Source organism: Anabrus simplex, chromosome 11 (assembly GCF_040414725.1).
Source record: "Anabrus simplex isolate iqAnaSimp1 chromosome 11, ASM4041472v1, whole genome shotgun sequence".
In the NCBI taxonomy this organism is placed as follows: domain Eukaryota; kingdom Metazoa; phylum Arthropoda; class Insecta; order Orthoptera; family Tettigoniidae; genus Anabrus; species Anabrus simplex.
In genome coordinates, this window is record NC_090275.1 from 16,020,001 (window position 1) to 16,039,900 (window position 19,900).

The following is a 19,900-nucleotide window of genomic DNA, read 5'->3' on the forward strand; positions in this document are numbered from 1 at the left end:
GCCTCAGAGGTTCTCAACTTGGGAGTGTGGATTAGCGACCAGGGAATGAGTCCCGGCATTGCTTCCACTTGTGTCAGGCTCCTCACTTTCAACTATCCTATCCGACCTCCCTTGGTCAACTCTTGTTATTTTCTGACTCCGACGATATACGTATTAGTGATGGGACATTCGATTCATTTTAATCGATTCATTTGATTCCGTTCACGTTACTGAATCGATACAGTGATCCGATTCATGTCACATTAGTCACCGCTCCTACTGCATCTGTGTAGTATGTGCTGGTAAGACAGCAGCAACAGCATTGAGTGCTCGCTGCTGCCATCTGCTCTTCATGCTATGAACTCCTTTCTTAGAAAAAAAATGCTAGTCACTCTAAGGTGGTGGTGGTGGTGATTATTGTTTTAAGAGGAAGTACAACTAGGCAACCATCCTCTATATAACAGTAATCAGAGAGAAAAAGTGGAAGGGGTCCGATAATTCGAAAAATGAAGATATCGGCCAAAGGAAGACAAGGGCCACGAAGGGCGTGAAAATGAAAGACTCCCTAGCCCTCGCAAACCTAATAGCGTCGGGGTCAGAAAAGAACAAGAGTTGACCAAGGGAGGTCGGATAGGATAGATGAAAGTGAGGAGCCTGGCACAAGTAAGTGGAAGCAATGCCAGGACTCAGCTAAGAGCCCCGTGGTCACCAACCCACGCTCCAAAGTTCAGAGCCCCTGGGGCCCCTTTCAGTCACCTCTTACGACAGGCAGGGGATACCGTGGGTGTTATTCTACCGCCCCCACCCACAGGGGGACTAGTCACTCTAATACATCGAAGGTTTCCGGCGACGCAGGATGGGAAAGGTCTAGGATTAGGAAGGTAGCAGCCATGGCCTTAATTAAGGTACAGTCCCAGCATTTCCTGGTGTGAAAATGGGGAAACTACAGAAAACCATCTTAACGGCTGCCGATGGTAGGATTCGAGCCCACCATCCCCCGAATGCAAGCAAATAGCTACGCGATACTAACCGCACGTCCAACTCGCTCAGTCATTTTTGAAAATATGTATTTTTCTATCAGCTGAGGATTTTTTTAAATCGTCATGTACAGTAGCCCGCTGGTTTTCTGATTCAACATACTGTTGGTGAAGTTATTGCGTCAATCGGCTCACTTATGTTTGAAGTCTTGTGCAACGATGTGATATATGAACTGAGAGAATACTGAGCCGTTCTTTCCAATATAAAACAAGTACTTTTGAGTGGTCATGAGCATGACTCATAGTCATAAGACAGGCTAGAGTCGAGTTTAATTGTCAAATGTCAATTAAGTTATAATACTAAGACTCATTAAACTAATAAATAGTATAACCTAATAGCCTACCTACTCACTAGCTACTTCAGAATTATGTTTTGACCACCTTTTTAACACTGCAAATAAATCCATCTATTATATAAACCTCCCTGTAAGAAGAGGACAGTGAATGCAAGTGGGTAATATTTTCAAATAAGCTGAGCTCGATAGTCCATTATAGCATACGATTCTTTCAGTGTACTATGGCTCACTGTATGTCTCGCTGCAGCGGAATTTTCACGTCTTTCGTGGCCCTTGTCTTCCTTTTTGCCGATACTTTCGTTTTTCGAAGTGTTGGATCTCTTCTATTTTTTCTCTCTGATTAATGTTACATAGAGGATGGTTGTCCAGTTGTAATTCCTCTTAAAAAAATAATCACCACCACCACTTACATTGTCCCAAGCCTCTAAAACCTGTCAACAACAACATTAGACCGACTATTACTTGCTGAGACGAACTTTTTTCTTCTCTCACTCATCTCCGTTACATTGCTTTACTGCTGCAATTATTTAGTGCATTTAAAAATAATTAACACTTTTTGAATATCGGTAACTCTGAAAAAGTAGCATTTTAAAATGCGTGCCCGGTGTAAGCGGGAAGACATACTACAATGCCGCATATGGCCACCACTGGTTATTGTGCTGCGTTGTTCGTGCCGGTGTGTAGGTGCATTCTTGAGCAAAGCACAGACAGCATGTAAGCAGATAACGATGGGCTGTGTGGTTTCTCTGGACGGAAGAAATGGCTGCTTTACACATTCACGCGACGTTAGTAGCCGTGTGTGAGGAAGCAGCATTAAGTTGCACAACAGTTACAATACGTGGCGGTCACATGGCAGTCGGCAGACCATTGCCACCCTGGGTGCTCTAGGGTGCACTGTGACGTCTAATCCGCCAAACTCGCCAGATCTTACCCCTAGCGACTACGCAATGAACGAGTTCGCGCAGGGTAAGAATTTCACCTCCAACGGCGAGCTTGAGGCAGCTGTCCAGCAGTGGTGCCGGGATATCTACAAAAAAAATATGACTTGATGCGCAAATACCGATATGCCGGAACGATAGCAAAGTTGCACGGACATTAGATGAGAATATATTCAAATCATGGATATTGTGTTCTTGGACTTAGAATACGAGAGAGCGAAGGGCTTACGCGCTTATAGCAACGTACAGATGGCGCTACTAGCATACACAGGTGACGAACAATGGCTCCCGCAGTTACGATGGTATCGGGAAATATGGCTTTAATTAATCATAGACCACCAGCACGTTAAATCTTTTTAGTGTCAATCATTATTGAACGTCCCAAGTACAAAAACTAACCTTCAATGACGAGCATTTAACTATCGCGAACACCATGCGGAATTATGGAGCCTTTTGAGCTGTGTAATGTTAGCCAGTATCAAGGCTCGGAAGTGGACTGTTGGTTATGTAGACGAAAGGTATCGACGAAATGTCACTGTAATATTTGTCCCAAATGGAATATAATAATTAATTTTACTCAAATAAAGTGTAAAATCTGCGGTAAAATAAGAAATAGTACGACATATTTTACTTGTAGGGAATAATATGGATACATACTTTACTACCTTACAACTATTTTTTCTGCTATGTCACACCGCTTCCGTATGTGTTTTGTTTGTCTAACACTTTCGTGTGTGATGTCTTTGCTCACTGAAGTTGTTTGAATTAATTGCGTGTCGTTTTATTCGTGTTGCTCATTTGTTTTGTGCCCTAACTCATTCCTAAATGATGTATTTATTGGTCAAGGGATAATGCTATTTTTCTTTCAACAAACAAGTAATATATGTATTGGTCCAGGGATCATGCTATTTTGCTGTTTGAACTGCCCGCGCTAGTCATATGGAGAAAGATATTGAGAATTCACAGATATAGCACTCCCATTCGCCGGTGCAAGCCCTGGACCTCAAGAAAGAAACAAAAGACGGCACGAGCAGCGGGATACATACATATTTCTCTAGTAACGACGGTATTTCTTAATTTACCGCGGATTTTTCACTTTATTGGTGTAAAAGAAATTATTATGTTCCATTTGGGACAAATATTACAGTGACATTTCGTTGATGCCTTTGGTCTACATAACCGGACTCTCTATTAAATAGTTATTGCTAATGCTGCGAAGCCATGTCATAATTTGTCACCAGTGATACACATTTGAATCTTTGATAGTCTTTTGTGTTGCAGAGAGAATGTATTTCGAACCAGTCAACATCATCTGTCACCAGACAGCGGGATCGATTAAGACTCTACAAAACAACATAAAGGGTGTATTCTGCCCGAAGGCAGGTCCGAACCTCCGCAGAGGTGTCCTGAGCCGGAGTTTACGTGCGGTAGGGTGGCCAGTTCCTTTCCGCTCCTCCATTCCCTTACCCCCCACAACAGCGTGTGGCAACCCATCCAAATCTTGACCACGTCCAATGTTGCTTAACTTCGGAGATCTCACGGGATCCGGTGTTTCAACACGACTACGGCCGTTGGCAAACAGCATAGGCGGGGAAGTAAAAAGCTCTATGACGCAGAACCAGCTAGAATTGATTTTGACGTATAATGTAAGTGGCCTCAAGTGGGTAACATTTGCGGTGAAACAGAAGGATTCATAGTGTTCATAAAAGACCTAGTGTAGCCACAAATTACTACCGCAAGGTCTATATAACGACCTCTCTAGAATGCGTAACGAGGGCAGAGAAAATGTGAAGCACATAAAAAGGTGGGTGCTCTACCGTAGCGATATGACGTTATCAAAGTGGTTCATCAGCGGATGGTTGGGCGAAGATATTATTACCGATCATACACCCTGTTAGATAGCATCCCCGACCAGTTGACGACAATCAGGAGTGGAAAGCATACTGGAACAGCAAAGTGTAGACAGGCTGAACAACGAATCACAACTAAACTGATAGGGCCTACGGTACCAACAGACAATAAATCCGATCGATATTGCAAACCCGCTATTCAAAACATATAGAAGAAGCTCTGGGAAAAGGTTCACAAGTAGGTACTGACTCTGGTAATGAAATAACAGAAATCTGCCATCAGGATAGAGTCATCATTCCAGTGGTTGGGGAGCACTAGGGCAACCCCATGCTTTGTAAGCTGCTCTTCACCAGCTAAACCTCACGAAGAAGGTCTACTTTGAGCAGCAGAAGATCTGCAGCAGTATGAGGAAAGTGCTGACGAGGGGTTTGAAGGACCCATAGCGGAAGAAAAACACAGAATTGGTACTGTTTCAGTAGGCTTGGATAGTAATATCGTCTAATGCTACCGAATACCGGGGAATCCTGAGAAAATCTGAATAAATAATAACAAGTGGAGGTCGGAAGTAAATAAGCCTTGACTAAGGAAAGACGAAAGTGAGGTGCTGGATACAAATGGAAGCAATTTCACACTAAACTAGGGGCCTGATAGTCGCCACTTCGCCTCACGCACTGAAGCTGTAAGTTGCTAAGAGTACGAGTAGCAAAGCAACCGTGACACACCGCGCGCAGTACCTGTCTGTGTTTCGTTGTGTGCTCTAATGTAAGCGTTCGATAGTACTAGTCAACTTGCATGATGGCACTGCTGTTTCGGTATACGATGTGAAACGATCCAGGCGATATTTAACGAAGTGTGCGTGTTGTTCACACCCGTGCGCTGTCACTTCATGTCATAGTTTCAAGGCCATGAATGCGGCCCTAGAGGATTACATTAAGTTCTCCGTCCTCATCGAAATGAATAAATAGCCTATATCGCCAAAAGTTGTATCGGAAAGCAGCGAGCGCGCATGCAGAGGAAAAACACATTACCAGAGAACAAATCGATTCTTTATTCCGACGATGCATTCAAAGGCACACTTAAGCGGAGAATAGGGGGGAGAAACAAGAGAGCAATCTAGCGGAGGCTAATTTTGGGTTTGATCCGTCCAAGACAAAAAAGAAAACAGAGGGGAGGAGATTTGATTGATGACGTCATCCGGAACAGTGGCTAACGACTTCCGTCTGGCGAACAGCCAATATAAAAGAGAGAAGGGGAAGCGCTACGTTACGTTCCGTGACGTCATTGTACGTTCTCTTTCTGGGAGATAAAAGACTGATACAGACCGCGCTCAGGGTGAGAACCGAAAACAACATAACACGAAAGTCGAATTAACACTTCAGAACGATTAGAGAAAACTTATTCCACTGTGCTTTGAGATGCAATTGATCATTGACTCTTGGCAGTTCGTGGGGATCATTAAAGATGGGGCACAATGCGCCTACCCAACTAATTATATGAAGTTTCTGTTCATGGTGGACCTAATTCCTGTGCAAGTAATCAGTCCTCAATTTAGAGTTTTAGTGTGTAAATCTCTCCCTGATGCATTTCACTTGTTATAACTGACACATCACACACAGATAACAGTTGAAAACACTTGTATTAACAGAAATATTTTCTAAAACGTATCGAACAGCGACATGTATTGTACGCGAACCTTTTCTTGATACCTAAGCTCTCTAGTGCTGAATCGGTAGACCTCGGTTATCTTCGAGATTCGTATTAGCAACCTTTGAAACACAAACTATGAATCGCTTGTGCATCGCCGTGAGACATCTGGCATACACTTTACGCACTAGTACTGTAGTAGTTTACACAGCAAAAACAAACTATAGAATTCATGCTAAGAACAAGATTCGCATCGAGAAATGTTGTATAATGTCTGTGTGACTCAGTTGTTGGCTTAAGATAATAAAAGTTTAGAAAATTCATATAGATCGATCATATTATCGATTCAATTCAGATTTCATTTCCATTCAATTGGCAGTATAACTGGAACCTGGAGAGCTCCCTCCTTACTCCTCACCCCGTAAAACCTGGTATCAAGAAAAGGTTCGCGTACTGTACAGTAAACGTACACTGCAATAAAGAGTCACCATGTGTTTGTATCCCGCTGATCATGAATGAAAAGGAATATTTCTCTGTCGCTAGTATAAGTTGAAATAACCACTAAATCCCTACATGAACATTTTTTAAAATTCTCTCAGTTAGAAACATCTCGAGTCCGGAAGGTGTAGTGGAAAAATTGCTGCACTGGCACCACTGGTTCGGTTCTCTCTAAAACAGTGAAAGCAAATACTGCACGAACATTTCTCTTTTCGATTTGTATTTTTCCTCACATTATTCGTATTTCTAGTTTCATACTGTTTGTGTCACGAGAAAGGGGCATGCAACTTTCTAAGAAAAAATGACATTCTTTCGTCCTACGAGACTGTTCTAAAGACCGAGCAAGTGGCTGCGCGGTTTGCGTCATGTAGCTCTCAGCTTGCATTCGGGAGATAGTGGGTTCGAACTCCACTGTCGGTAGCCCTGAAGATGGCCTGCCGTGGTTTCCCCTTTTCACTCCACGCAAATGCCGGGTCTGTACCTTAATGACGGCCACGGTCGCTACCTTCCCACTCCTAGGCCTATCTGTGTCGGTGCGACGTAAAGCAAATTCTAAAGAAAGTGTTCGTGTCTCATCTTGTGTACTATGCGAAGAGTCCAGTGACCTTAGTCATTGTATTTCTCTGTAACACCCCTGTGAGGGTATGGAGAGAGGAGGATCACAACTTCAGTATGACCACGGCTATGCTGCCAAGTTTCTCCCAACAGCGTAACGCATAAAAGCTACGTAAAGCATATTTTGAAAAAAAATATAGAACTATGAATATATTTTTTGGCTTAGAAGATGAGAGAGCGATTACAGATTCTTAGCTTGTTCTACTCTTACGACATGCAGGGGGGAGAGAGAATTCATCCTTTCACTCCACCCGCAGGGGAGATACAGAGTTCTGATAACACGAAAGAAATCTACGTCCAACAATATGGCAGCTGATCAGCACACAACATGTTCATGCCATGTCACGTGCAATAAAATGGCCGCTGATATAGAACACAATTTTATGGCCATACATGTTCGCAAGACAGGTATGAGAAATAGGACCTGCTATTGGTCCAGAGGGCATGATTTTATGTCCAATAATTATCTTCCTTCCTCAGTGTTCAGAATGTTAATTTTCCCCGTTAAAATGATTCGCCATTGCTTTGTTTACAGCCTCTAATACGTCCAACAAAAACATGGCTTTACGTCCACCAAAATGGCGTCGTTCTTCCTTCCATATGACGTACACTGGTTGTCTGGTCACGGTGCCTGTTTTTTGTCGACGATAAATTGCTTGTCCTAATTCCAAGGTGGACCCCCAGCACAAAAACATATCCATATTAATAACGTCATAAATACTAGTACTTTTAAATGTTTATGGACAGCGAGCAGCAGAACGTGTGACCTAAGGGTAGTACCGCGCCTGCCGATCACATTTTATTCCGCAGTATACATGAATATGACTGTACAGAATCCACATTGCCTAACTTATACAATTATCAACTATAATGTATTTACATTTCTTTATTGTGAATGTATGGAAATTTTTGTCAATTTTATAATTATTATTATAATTACAGCAATAAGAACCTTTTGGGTTACTAGTTCCTGTGTGCGCAGTGTTTCGCCCACAACGTGCCACGTGCCATTGGACTCGTCAATTGGACTGGCATGCCTTTTCAAGACACTGCCTAGGGGTACAGATCATCTACACAGTCCCGCCTACGTAGCAAATAAGGATTATTTACCTGCTAGAGGAACAGTTATACTCCATTTATCAAAATATGTTCTCCACATGGAGGTACAATAATAATAATAATAATAATAATAATAATAATAATAATAATAATAATAATAATAATAATAATAATAATAATAATAATAATAATAATAATAATAGTAATAATAAATTTTGTGTGGCTATTGCCAGCCTGGTCCAGCCTTTCTACCCACCGGCGACGGTTGATGACACCTGCTGTGTACGGGAAACTGTTTTTGGAGTGGAGGATAGTGGTGTGTGAGAGTTGCAGGTATGTTGGGAACATTAGAAGTAACCAGTACCTGGGCCAGATTAATTAACCATATGAAGTAAAAATTTCTGACCCGGTGAGGATTCGAACTCGGGGTCCTCTGAAATGAATGCGAGTACGCTGACCATGTAACTAAGGAGCCGGACGTGGAGCAAATGTAAACTCCATATTCGTGAATTATCACTTGGGGAACCAGAGACCTTTTGTCTCCTCTTACCGGAAAACTGCTCTGTTCCATTTCTCTGGTAACGAAGTTTCCTTAGGGAATAGGTGAAATGCATTTCCTAGTCCTCCTTTCAATTATCAGATATGCGATTAGGCACACAAAAATACACCATGTTTAACTGAAGATTAAAACTAAACCATGCAGTACACTTACATTGGAACACAGAATCAGGCATGGATTACAAATAATCCTGCGGAGCTTACGGGAGAAATTCGCTCCCGGAATTCATGTGACCGATTAATAAATAAAAATAAAGCATTGGTATAATTGCCAGTATGCATTAAAAGATAGAACAATGTGCCTGTAATTCCACGATCAGGTGGGAAACAATTCAATACATCTACACAAAGACGTGAATGACAGTACATAACAGCGATCCTAGCGGCAAAAGTGAGCAACGCAACAAGGTCGGTATTTTCTCGCAGGAGCATGGCTTTTGCCAAGGCATTATGTGTAATCTAGTAGGCTATGGTTTAACTAACACCATGTTAAATCAGAGAGAAGATACTTCCGACTTTTTAACATCTTTGATTTTGGAAATCCGTGCGCTAATGCGGACTGGTGTGAACGAAATCGACTGATAAAGCACTGAGCTATTAAACTGTGCATGAAAACTAACATTTGATAGAGATTGTATGATTCTGTATGACCTGTTGAATGACATGTGTGCAGAAACTTCTGTGGACACGGTAAGATAACCTTTATTCGCCTTCGTACTAATCAAATAACCTATCAATGGTCATGGACAAAGTCCTGCTAAGCTGTCAAGTTTTGGATGCGCCTCTGTACGTCTACTCCTTTGCCCCGTTTACTCAAACGCGGTCGGGGACATTTTATGGTATGTTTGTAGAGCCGCATGCCCTCAACTGAGGGCTAATGAGGTTGAAATTAATGATTGTGAATTAAATTGGGTAAGGAGGGGGGAGTGATCGGCTGTGGCCTATGGACATGGACTGTCTTGCCATTTGCCTGGAAGTGAAAATGGAAACCACAGAAAACCCCTTTCAGGGCAGGGTTCGAACACGCTCGTCTCCCGAATGCAGAGTGTGGTTCCACAGCAGTCACTCAGCTCGGTATTTTGAATACGCTTCCAACAGTGTGAATAGATTTTCCAGATAGCGAACCTATTACACATAAGTAATGCCAGTTTCAATCTTAATTTCCAAATAGTATGGATTCCATTTACAATTTAATTTTATAAACATCCTATTTTATTGCGCGATGCCACCAGAAACCCTACATAACCTTACCCTTTGACGTAAAATGCGAAATAAAATGTAACACAAAAGACACGACATTGCATGTTACGGAAGGAAATTTAAATAGCAGTGCCCTATTCCCAATGACGGTGAAAGAGTTTAATATTCATTTGTGTTTTTGTAGAGAGAAGCAATCAGGTAGAAATTGGGTCATCAAGAAACTGATTTCTTGGTAATATGCTTTTAGCACTTCAGAGAGTAAATAAAAACCTATGTAAATGATTTAAAGAAGCTGAACACTTGTGCACCTATTATGAGATTAACTTTTTCTTCAAATGGGAAGGTGTTAATTATGATTCTGACGAGAACGGAGAGTAACTGGAATACACGCCTCAGATATATGGAGTCTTTAAGTAAAGAGCCGGGAACATCAGAGAGGACAAAAGCACACAAAATCTGTCCTCCGTTAACTAGGATTACCAAAAGGTGTGTACATAATGGCAGCAATTGACGTGGTTTGATTATAACTCTGTAGTGACAGCGAAAGAACTATTTAGGACACGAGCTGCTCGACTAAGTGGTACATTCCGAGCTGTCAGTGGAGAGATGGCGTGCAACGACATTAAGAGACGAATAAGTTTGAGTAGTGTCTTTAAAAGTAGGAAAGATCACAATATGAAGATAAAGAGGATGAATTGGGGCAAATATTCATTTGTAGGAAGGGGAGTTAGGGATTGGAATAACTTACCAAGGGAGATGTTCAATACATTTCTAATTTCTTTGCAATCATTTAAGAACAGGCTAGGAAAACAACAGATAGGGAATCTGCCACCTGGGTGACTGCCCTAAAAGCAAATCAGTAGTGACTGAAAAAAAAAAAAAATTGATTATTTATTTTATGTATATTCTCATTTTTCTTAACATTTAATTTGTCAAGAGAGGATGGTTGCAAAGTTATACTTCCTCTTAAACAGTTACTACCGAGCAAGTGGCCGTGTGGTTTGGGTCACGCAGCTGTCAGCTTGCATCCCTGAAGATGGTTTTCCGAGGTCTCCCATTTTCACACCAGGCAAATGCTGGGGCTGTACCTTAATTAAGGCCACAGTCGCTTCTTTTCCACCGTCGCTATAAGAGCTATTCTGTTTCGGTGCGACGCGAAGCAGATTGTAGAAAAAAGTAATACAAACTATCATCGCCACCTTTCTGTTCCAGATTCGCCGAATGTCTTCTTCACTGGTAAATGTGCTGGAGTGTCACTTCCAAGAATACCGAGGTTTTCATTCTACTGATATTTTACACCATACTCGTAAATACGAAAGTAAACGCTGACGAAACTTACGTCTCAACAGCTGAAAAAGAGAATTTTACCGGACTTCGAAAGCCTTGGGCGATCCAAGACGTAACATTTACTCAGGAAGGCAACAGAGAAGCAGAGAAGTTTCCTGCATTGAAAGGAGAGTTCCCATTCGCCGTTTTAATCTTGCTAGAAACATACACCACTCACATGGGGGTACTCGTTTCTCCAAGTTGGATTTTATCTGAATCCTCAGCAATAACAAGTAACAGAACTGAGCTCTGCGAGAGTAATGTCGCGTACGCTGGATTCGTCAGTAACCACCTTGCTGACAATCCAGACACGCAGAAGAGAGTAATTACACGCGTATTCGTACAACCTTACAGAGACACGGCCAAATCCAGAAGACTTGTTCTATTTCAAATAAAATCGCCGTTCAAATTTGGTGAATACGTAACTGATATTCCGGTCGTACACAATCACGGCATTCCCTCCCATGCAGAACTGTCTTGTGTAATGCTGAACTGGGAACAGAATGCTACCGATGGTAAATTCACTCTCTACAAAAGGGATGCGACTTTGCAGGGCTCCAAGCTGGTTGCACAGCCCGTGTGGAATGAACATTTACTGTTTCAAGTCGAGTGGAGTACGGAGTGTGACGAAGTCATCTCTGCAGCTGTAGTGTGTCAAGAAACTTTGACTGCGTTTTACCTCCACGCAGATAGCGTACAAGATCTGTTACACGACCAAGGCAATACCGAGTGTACGCCATCGCTGAAGAAACACAGGTAAGAAACACGTCTTAGTTCATCTCAAAGGAAGCCCACTTGATTCCATCCATCAGTCACCTTCAGCTTACCGGTACCCCAAATATAAATGTACCCCACATTTCCAAAATATTTGAAATTATTTAAGAAAAGACTACGTAAACAACAGATAAGGAATCTGCCACCTGCTATAAATGAAGATCACTGATGAATGATTTATTAATTTTAGAAATAAGAGGTAGGAAAAACTGATCACCCACCAAATCCACCTGTGGGTAGGGGCGGTAGAATAACACCCACGGTATTCCCTGCCTGTCGTAAAAGGCGACTAAAAGGGGCCTCAGAACTTTGGAGCGTGGGTTGGCGACCACGGGGACTCAGCTGAGTCCTGGCATTGCTTCCACTTACTTGTGCCAGGCTCCTCATTTTCATCTATCCTATCCGACCTCTCTTGGTCAACTCTTGTTCTTTTCCGACCCCGACGCTATTAGGTTTGCGAGGGCTAGGGAGTCTTTCATTTTCACGCTCTTCGTGGCCCTTGTCTTCCTTTGGCCGATATCTTCATTTTTCGAAGTGTCGGATCTCTTCCATTTTTCTCTCTGATTAGTGTTATATAGATGGTTGCCTAGTTGTACTTCCTCTTAAAACAATAATCACCACCACCTCACCCACCAAACATTGAACTAAACGAGTATGAAAACGGTAGCATAATAATCCTGTAATTTAATATGTTATTCAAACCATTTAATTGTAATGGACATTTCGCATTATTTAACACATTATCAGCAATGTACTGGTCCGACCCATTGGCTGAATGATCAGCGTACTTCCCTTTGCTTCAGGGAGTGCCGGGTTCGATTCCCGGCCGGGTCGGGGATTTTAAACGCTTCTGATTAATTATCTGGCTCGGGGACCGGGTGTTTGTGTATGTCCAAACACTCTCGTTTTCATATTCAGACACAACACCACACTACCAACCACTACAGAAACACGCAGTAGTGATTACATCCCTCCATATAGGGTTGGAGTCAGGAAGGGCATCCGGCCGTACAACGGTGTCAAATCCACATGTGCGACGCAGTTCTCACGTGCGACCTCACAGGTGTGTGATAAGCGATAGAGAAAGGAGCCAGTCATGTACACATTTTTCAAAGCTATTCGGAGAAAAGTATTCCAACTGGTGCAACCAGTTTGCTACGTCAAATAATGTTATTTGTTTGAAGTCCTACTAAGTACTTATTTAAGATTTTCGCTGACTATGCCAAATTCGAATAAATAAATAAATAAATAAATAAATAAATAAATAAATAAATAAATAAATAAATAAATAAATATACCAACATCGCGGACTCAAATCCGGGGGAGGTAGTCAACATACGATGATGATTAGCCTATATTATTATTATTATTATTATTATTATTATTATTATTATTATTATTATTATTATTATTATTATTATTATTATTATTATTATTATTATATTTTGCATCCACTGATTGCCATTCATACTCTTGTAAAGATGATTAAAATTTGTTTTGTGAGTCTGGCGTTATCCATCCCCATTATGTGACTAAAGAACTTAACTCTCCTCTTCGTGATGCCATCAAACATTGTTTCAATTTCTTTAGTTGTGTAGAAGTCTGCATTCTTCCTGTGTCTGAACTCCCCATTTTCAGTCTTTAACGGGCCCCAGATTTGTTTTATAATTTTTCTTTCATTTTCTTCTGTTTTCATGGAGAACATACTGTCTGCAGCATAGACGTTCTGGTTTACTAACCGTGTTGTAGCGCCTGATTTTAGTTTTGATGGACAGACTCTTCTTATTGTAGATATCCTTGGTCAGGTGGTAAGCTTGTTCCAGTTTCCTTGCTCTTGATTTATTTGCTTCTTCTGCTACACCATTGATATGAATTACTTGCCCCAAGTACTTAAACTTTTCTACCCTGTCGATTTTTCCATATTCCGTCATAATACGGTATGTGAATTTCCAATGTTGGTCCTAAATTTGATCTTCTCAAAATATATCTGAAGTCCAACTTTCTCTGCAATTTCTTTAAAAAGGTTTTCAATATCGTCAGCGAAATTTAAACAATCTATACCTACCCCTTTAAACGTAGACCCTAGCCTTATCTCGTGGTGGATTCCTCTTTCTTTCAGTTTTTCTTCCCATACTCGCATTACCTTTTCCAAGACACAATTAAAAAGCATGGGGGACAATCCATTCCTCTGTCCCACACCAGTATCAATTGGAAATTCCTCTGAGATCTTTCCCATTCACTTACTTATTCATTCATTCATTCATTCATTCATTCATTCATTCATTCATTCATTCATTCATTCGTTCGTCTTCTTTCAAGTGGAATTTCACTATTGATTTCGTGCCCGTGAGAGTATCTCTGATTATACTGATTGACTTTGAATCTACTCCGAATTCCTCCAGAATGTGAAATAAGAAGTTCTATCTATTGAATCATAAGCTTCCTAAAATCCACCAAGATTATGACGTGGTTCTTGCTCCTGATCATTATGTCCCGTATGATTGTTTTTAGGTTAAATATAATTGCTCCGTGCAAGTCCTGCCTTCTCTGAACCCTCCTTGATGTTTGTCTATTTGTTTATCCACTATAAGCTCAATCCTGTTTTGGAGAGCTTTTGATGAGATCTTATAGGTGACTGATAAAAGAAAGATTCCTCTGTAGTTGTTGACAACTTTTTTGTGTAGTGGGTGTATCAACACATTCTTCCAATCTTCTGTAATTCTTTCTGCCTGCCAAATGTCTCTCTCCATGTTGTCTTGCTCGATTACCAGATTCCTTTCAGAACTCTGTCACAATCAAATCTTCTCCTACGGCTTTATTATTCCTTAGGTGTTGAATGATGACTTCTATTTCCTTCTCGTTATGTGGTTCGTAGTGTCCACTTTTAATATATGGTTGACTGAATGTAACCCTTTCTTCAGGCTTTTTGCAGTTCAGAAATTTTTCAACATATCTTGCCAAAAATTACATAGTTGTCTTTATCATCGAGTCCAATGTTTCCCTCTTCGTTCTAAAAACCGAGACTAGTCATTTGATACTTTGTTATTTCCTATTTCCTCTTTAAATGTTTTGTGAAAGTTTCGCGTATTGTTTTTAGTGAAGTCTTCTTCTTCTTTGTTCATATCGGCCTACTAAGGACCACATTATTTCAGCTATATTCTCTGGGCTTTGATCTCTGCACAGCATATTTTAAAATTATATTTCATATTATTAAAACGCCCGTCCAGCTCATTGGCTGAATGGTCAGTGGTCAGCGTAATGAGCTTCAGTTTAAAGGGCCGATGATTTTAACCGCATCTGGTTAATTACGCCAGCTCGAAGTCTGAGTGTTTCTGGTCGCCTTAACACACAACACAACAAACCACCCGTGAATACATCCTTCCACGTAGGGAAGGTCTACGGCCGTAAAACAGGGCTTAATCCATACAAAGTGCTGACCCCTACGCAGTTGGGAAAGGGCCAGAAAGAAGGAAGAATCAACCACCAGAATTATGTCTCTATGACGAGACTTTCTTGTAACCTGTCAAATTGATTCAGCAATACTTTCTTCTTTTTCTGCTATCTGTTTCACATCGTATCGACTGGTCTTATGGCAACAATGGGTAGGACAGGACTAGGAATGGAAAGGAAGTGGCCGTGGCCTTAGTTAACGTACATACCTCAACATTTGCCTGGTGTGAAAATGGAAAAACTGCGGAAAACTCTTCAGTGGCGTTCGAACCCACTATGCAAGCTGACAGGTACACTCCCCGAACCGCTCGGTGCAACGCTTCTTTCTCTAGTATATGAATGTGTTGCTGTTGTTGGAAGGTTGTTCCTGTTCGTCGGTCCCTTCGTACGGTGGATGATTAAAGCTACGGGTAGCTGTGATAATGTGGCAGTCTTGCGAAAACTTCCGATGATGCCGCTGAGCAGAGCCTCCAGGAGGTTCCAGTGCGCTAATAACGTGGAAATACTCTTGATCTCTGCTCTTTTCTGCGGATTTGGCGTAAAGGTAAGGAAAATTACATCAAGATATTCTACAGGGCGTAAGAATGATGGCGTCCAATAAACGCAGGCCGTAATAAAGGGGATCTCAGTGATTAATAAAATATAACAAAGAGTTGGCGTCGTCATCGTTACAGATAACATGAGAGTTATGCTCTTTGCAGGTGATGTGTGTATGTGGAGCGATTCAAAACATCAAGTTGCCTGGACAGCAATAACCAAGGAATATAATCTCATAAAGTGAGGCGATGGGCAGCCGACACGACACATCGTTTTGGAAGGAAAGTAACTGAGGATGACATTTATATTAAAATACCTTGGCAATAAGATATCAAATACAGGTTCAACAGATGACGAAGTAACCATTAGAGTTCAAGATGGAGGAACCTTCCATGAAGCAATTCGTGACCTAACGTGGAACCAACCAAAAATGTCACTGTAATACAAGGCAGCCGTGGAGCAAACCTGTTACATATAGATGCGAAACTTAAACGAGGAGGTCGAAAGACGTGAGGAGGTGAGATTTGTTCCGAGGTACAACAGAATAAGACATACGGATATTACGAAACAGGGTGCAAGTGGGTGGGTGTTAGACAAGACACCATAGTGTCATCCGGGCTCGGGTGGTAGGGACACAAAAATATTACTAAGGAAAATGATTTACAATTAAGGGCGAGATACCAAGGGGAAGCCCTAAAATGAAGTATACAGCCATGGTGATCAGAGGTGGGGACTGGCACACCATCGAAACTGAAGATAGGCGATGATGATCAGGAGGACGATAGGCGATGATGATCAGGAGGACGAACCACCCTTCTATCACATAATTTTCAACCGGGGAAAGTATCGCAGTTCATGAGGTGGAAGTGTCTGCTGTCTCACTTTCGAATGACAATAGGAGTAAAGGGAGTATCGTATTTCATCAAACCACAAAAACCCGCCGCATCTCCTGATCAGAGAGTAGGCGTCACCTTCTAGTTGGTCCGCTCCTCCCCTTTGGGGAAGGGAATGAAAACCTTTCCTAGGTCTAGGTCTATCGTATTTGTGCAAAAATTCGACCTCTGCTTTTCGATGGATCTTGATGTTTCATGGCCTCTAGACACCAAAAACGTGGGTTTCGTAATATAGCATAGTAGAACTTCTTTCGAGGCGTTTTAAGGGATATATGGGCCATGGACTTCATCTAAACATGATACTACGATACATACTGCAGTCAGATCTGGATCAGAAATGTCTCGATCCCCTTTTTGGTTATTTTTGGACGCCATTATTTGTACGCCCTGTATAATCTAGTTATAAGGAAAATATGGTAGTGTAATCCTACAGCGTACAACAGGGTTGCTATATGGGGGAATATTTCCTGATGAATATGGATAATACAAATCTGAAGATTGAGGATAAATTATTTTGTTTTCATTATGTTATTCCATCTAGAAGATCTTCCACTACATGTGTATATGGTTCTAGTTAGATGGAAGTTTGGAGACTAGTCCTCAAAGGCAGGATTTCCAAGCAGAGATACGTTCGGTTAACGGAAAAAATATATTAACAAGGCAGCATCAAAGACAGCCGTTCCGATTCCCTGGACTAAAACTTAGTAACACAAATCCTAAAATCCTCCATACAGTCCGCTAGCGTTTTTTTTTTGAAAATCAATTATAAGTGCATCTTTAACACCGTATCTCAACTTTTATCTCTGTTTTCAGCTCCTGGTTTGTTGGACTGTATGAAACTTTGACAAGAATAAATCACTTTTCCACCAAATATGATTTTACAGAAGGAAAATGCACAGCAGCATCGCAGATTCATGCCAGTTGCCAAATCCTCATGAGCTGTCATGGTGATGATAATAAAAATAAAATACGCACAATATTAACAAAAAATAGATGATCTAATAAATATAACCTTAGAAGTTTTCCGGTCTTTCGAGCAAAAATGACATGTAATTCTGTTGAATACCAAATGTTATATTTTGCAGGTGTGTTATAGTGTTTGTGGTCGACATACTGGAAAACTTTAACGTTATATTATTTTACAAGGGGAGACCACTGGTATGAGCTCTTCAAACATTGGGAAGTTGATCTAATCAAAAACAAACAGATATCTTGCGTCTTTGACTCTTTAAATTTAACAACTGGCATGCCTGTTGGCAATTTACGAGTGAATATCTGAAACTCCGTAGCGGCGAGCGTCCCTGACTTAATTTCGTTTCTATCTTCCTTTTTCATTTTGTACAATTAACACTCTAATTACAACTTTCTCGAAATAATTCATAGCATGAGCGCATTTTTAAAAATTTTATCAATTTTTATTATTGTAAAACATGAAACATTTCTCTACCTCTCAGCTGTTAATCGTAACTCCAGCGGAGAAAAAAGAAAAACATATGATTTTGAAGATTGTTCAAGTCATGAGTAGCCAGATGGGACGTAAATGATGCAGCTTATACTTAATCTGCGCATTTCCTAGTCTGCTTGGACAAAGACATATAAAGGAAAAAAGGGAGAAGAAAGAAAGTAGAATAGAGGCACTGGCGTGCCTCGAACTCAAGACTCTGACCACCAGAATAGTGGCGCAACCCATTAGCAACAGGTATTCAGATTGTTAAACTCAAAGGGCTAGTTACTAATGGTACAAATCCTCGGACAAGTATCAGTTTATTTCTGAAGTAGATTGATCTTCCAAAGTTTGAATGAAGTCTATTAGCTCATACTGTGGCTTCCTCCTGAATGCCGACACTGAAAAGAATAGCTTCAATCTTAACAAATGATCTAAAAGTCAAGGTATCACCAAGGATGGAGAATACAGTACTGTAATGTCATCTAAATTCGGTTTTCGTACTCGTCATAGTCTATTCCTTGGTACACGTTTTTTTTTTTGTAACACCTTGTTCTTGTTGACGATCGCTTTTCACGTCACTCTTGATCCAATCTTCTCATTTTCGGTCATACATAGGAACACTCAATAAGATTAACTCAATGACCGGTCAGTGTGTTAGACGAGAGAAGGGCGAACATGGAAACAAGTTCAATCTCCACATCTTCAAACACTGTTGTCTTCAAACAGACTTTGGTTCTACATCTGCAGATCACAAGCTGTTCTTGGACCTCCCACCAACCTTTTTCCCCGAATCCCAGCGTCTCGAGGCTCACTCTTGTACCTCCATTTGCTGATGTTGATTCCCTTACGATATCATACATCACAGTATAATAATACAATGACAAAATAGTTTTTCTATCGTAGAACTGTTTTAGTATCAAATCATGATTTCCTTGGCGATATGAATCTTGACAGAAATGCCCATTCTTATCCCATCGTTGCCGTAAGACCTGTGCGGGTGCGACGCAGAACAAACAGCAAAACACAAATAGGCTACTAGAATACTACATTGAACAGACCTCGTTAAAACTCACGTGCACTGATAAGTACTGCAGAAGTAAAGTAAAAAAGTAAGGGTTCTTAGTGGCCTCTAACCGGCTGCATCTAGATACAAGAAACTGTTCTTGTTGGATGTTAGAATTAAAAAACGAAGAGGCTTATAAATATTCCGGAATTCCTAATGAAAGGAGACGTGAAACAGATCACTCACCCTTGAAGTGCTTGGGGCAGCAGACAAATTCGACGCCGGAGAAGAGCGAGATACCGCAGGGAAGCAACATGGCGAAGCTGCGCAAGGCTAGTTCTCTGTCCTGACATGACTGCGCCGCAGTCAGGTTCCAGCGGTCGAATTGCCAGCATTTCGTCTGGTTGTGGATGTGATCAAACAGGCAGTTCTCAGGAACCAGTAGGGCATCGCTCTGGAATGGGCCTTCTGTAACAAGAAAATAAGAACACATTAGTTAAATTAAAGCTGTTGTGTCGATTAAGAATTGAGGTTTTAAGAGATGGCAAATACAAAACACAGAAATATCCAATTATTATCGGTTATACTGTATAGCATTATCAACAACAGTGGTGGCACTGACGCTCGTCCATGAAATCTCACATCAGGTAGTGAATAAGCGACTAATAAAAATACTTTTTTCTTTATTACTTCTATGGACTGCTTGATAACAACCAACTGAATTTCAGTGTCTACATCTTGTTGTTCTCCCGGCTTTGATATCCTCCCAGTTTTTCTTGAGTCCATCAGCCAGCG

At 41.1% G+C, this 19,900-nt stretch overlaps 1 protein-coding gene across 1 annotated transcript in view; it reads right to left on the bottom strand.

The window, feature by feature from the left end:
• Positions 1 to 19,562, bottom strand: part of Appl (amyloid-beta-like protein) — a 76,017-nt gene extending 56,455 nt beyond the window's left edge. Inside the window, exon 1 of the mRNA XM_067155681.2 lies at positions 19,352 to 19,562. Coding sequence (XP_067011782.1) covers positions 19,352 to 19,421 — 70 coding nt within the window. The 5' untranslated portion in view covers positions 19,422 to 19,562. The remainder of the gene's footprint in view (positions 1 to 19,351) is intronic.
• Positions 19,563 to 19,900: the final 338 nt, after the last annotated feature.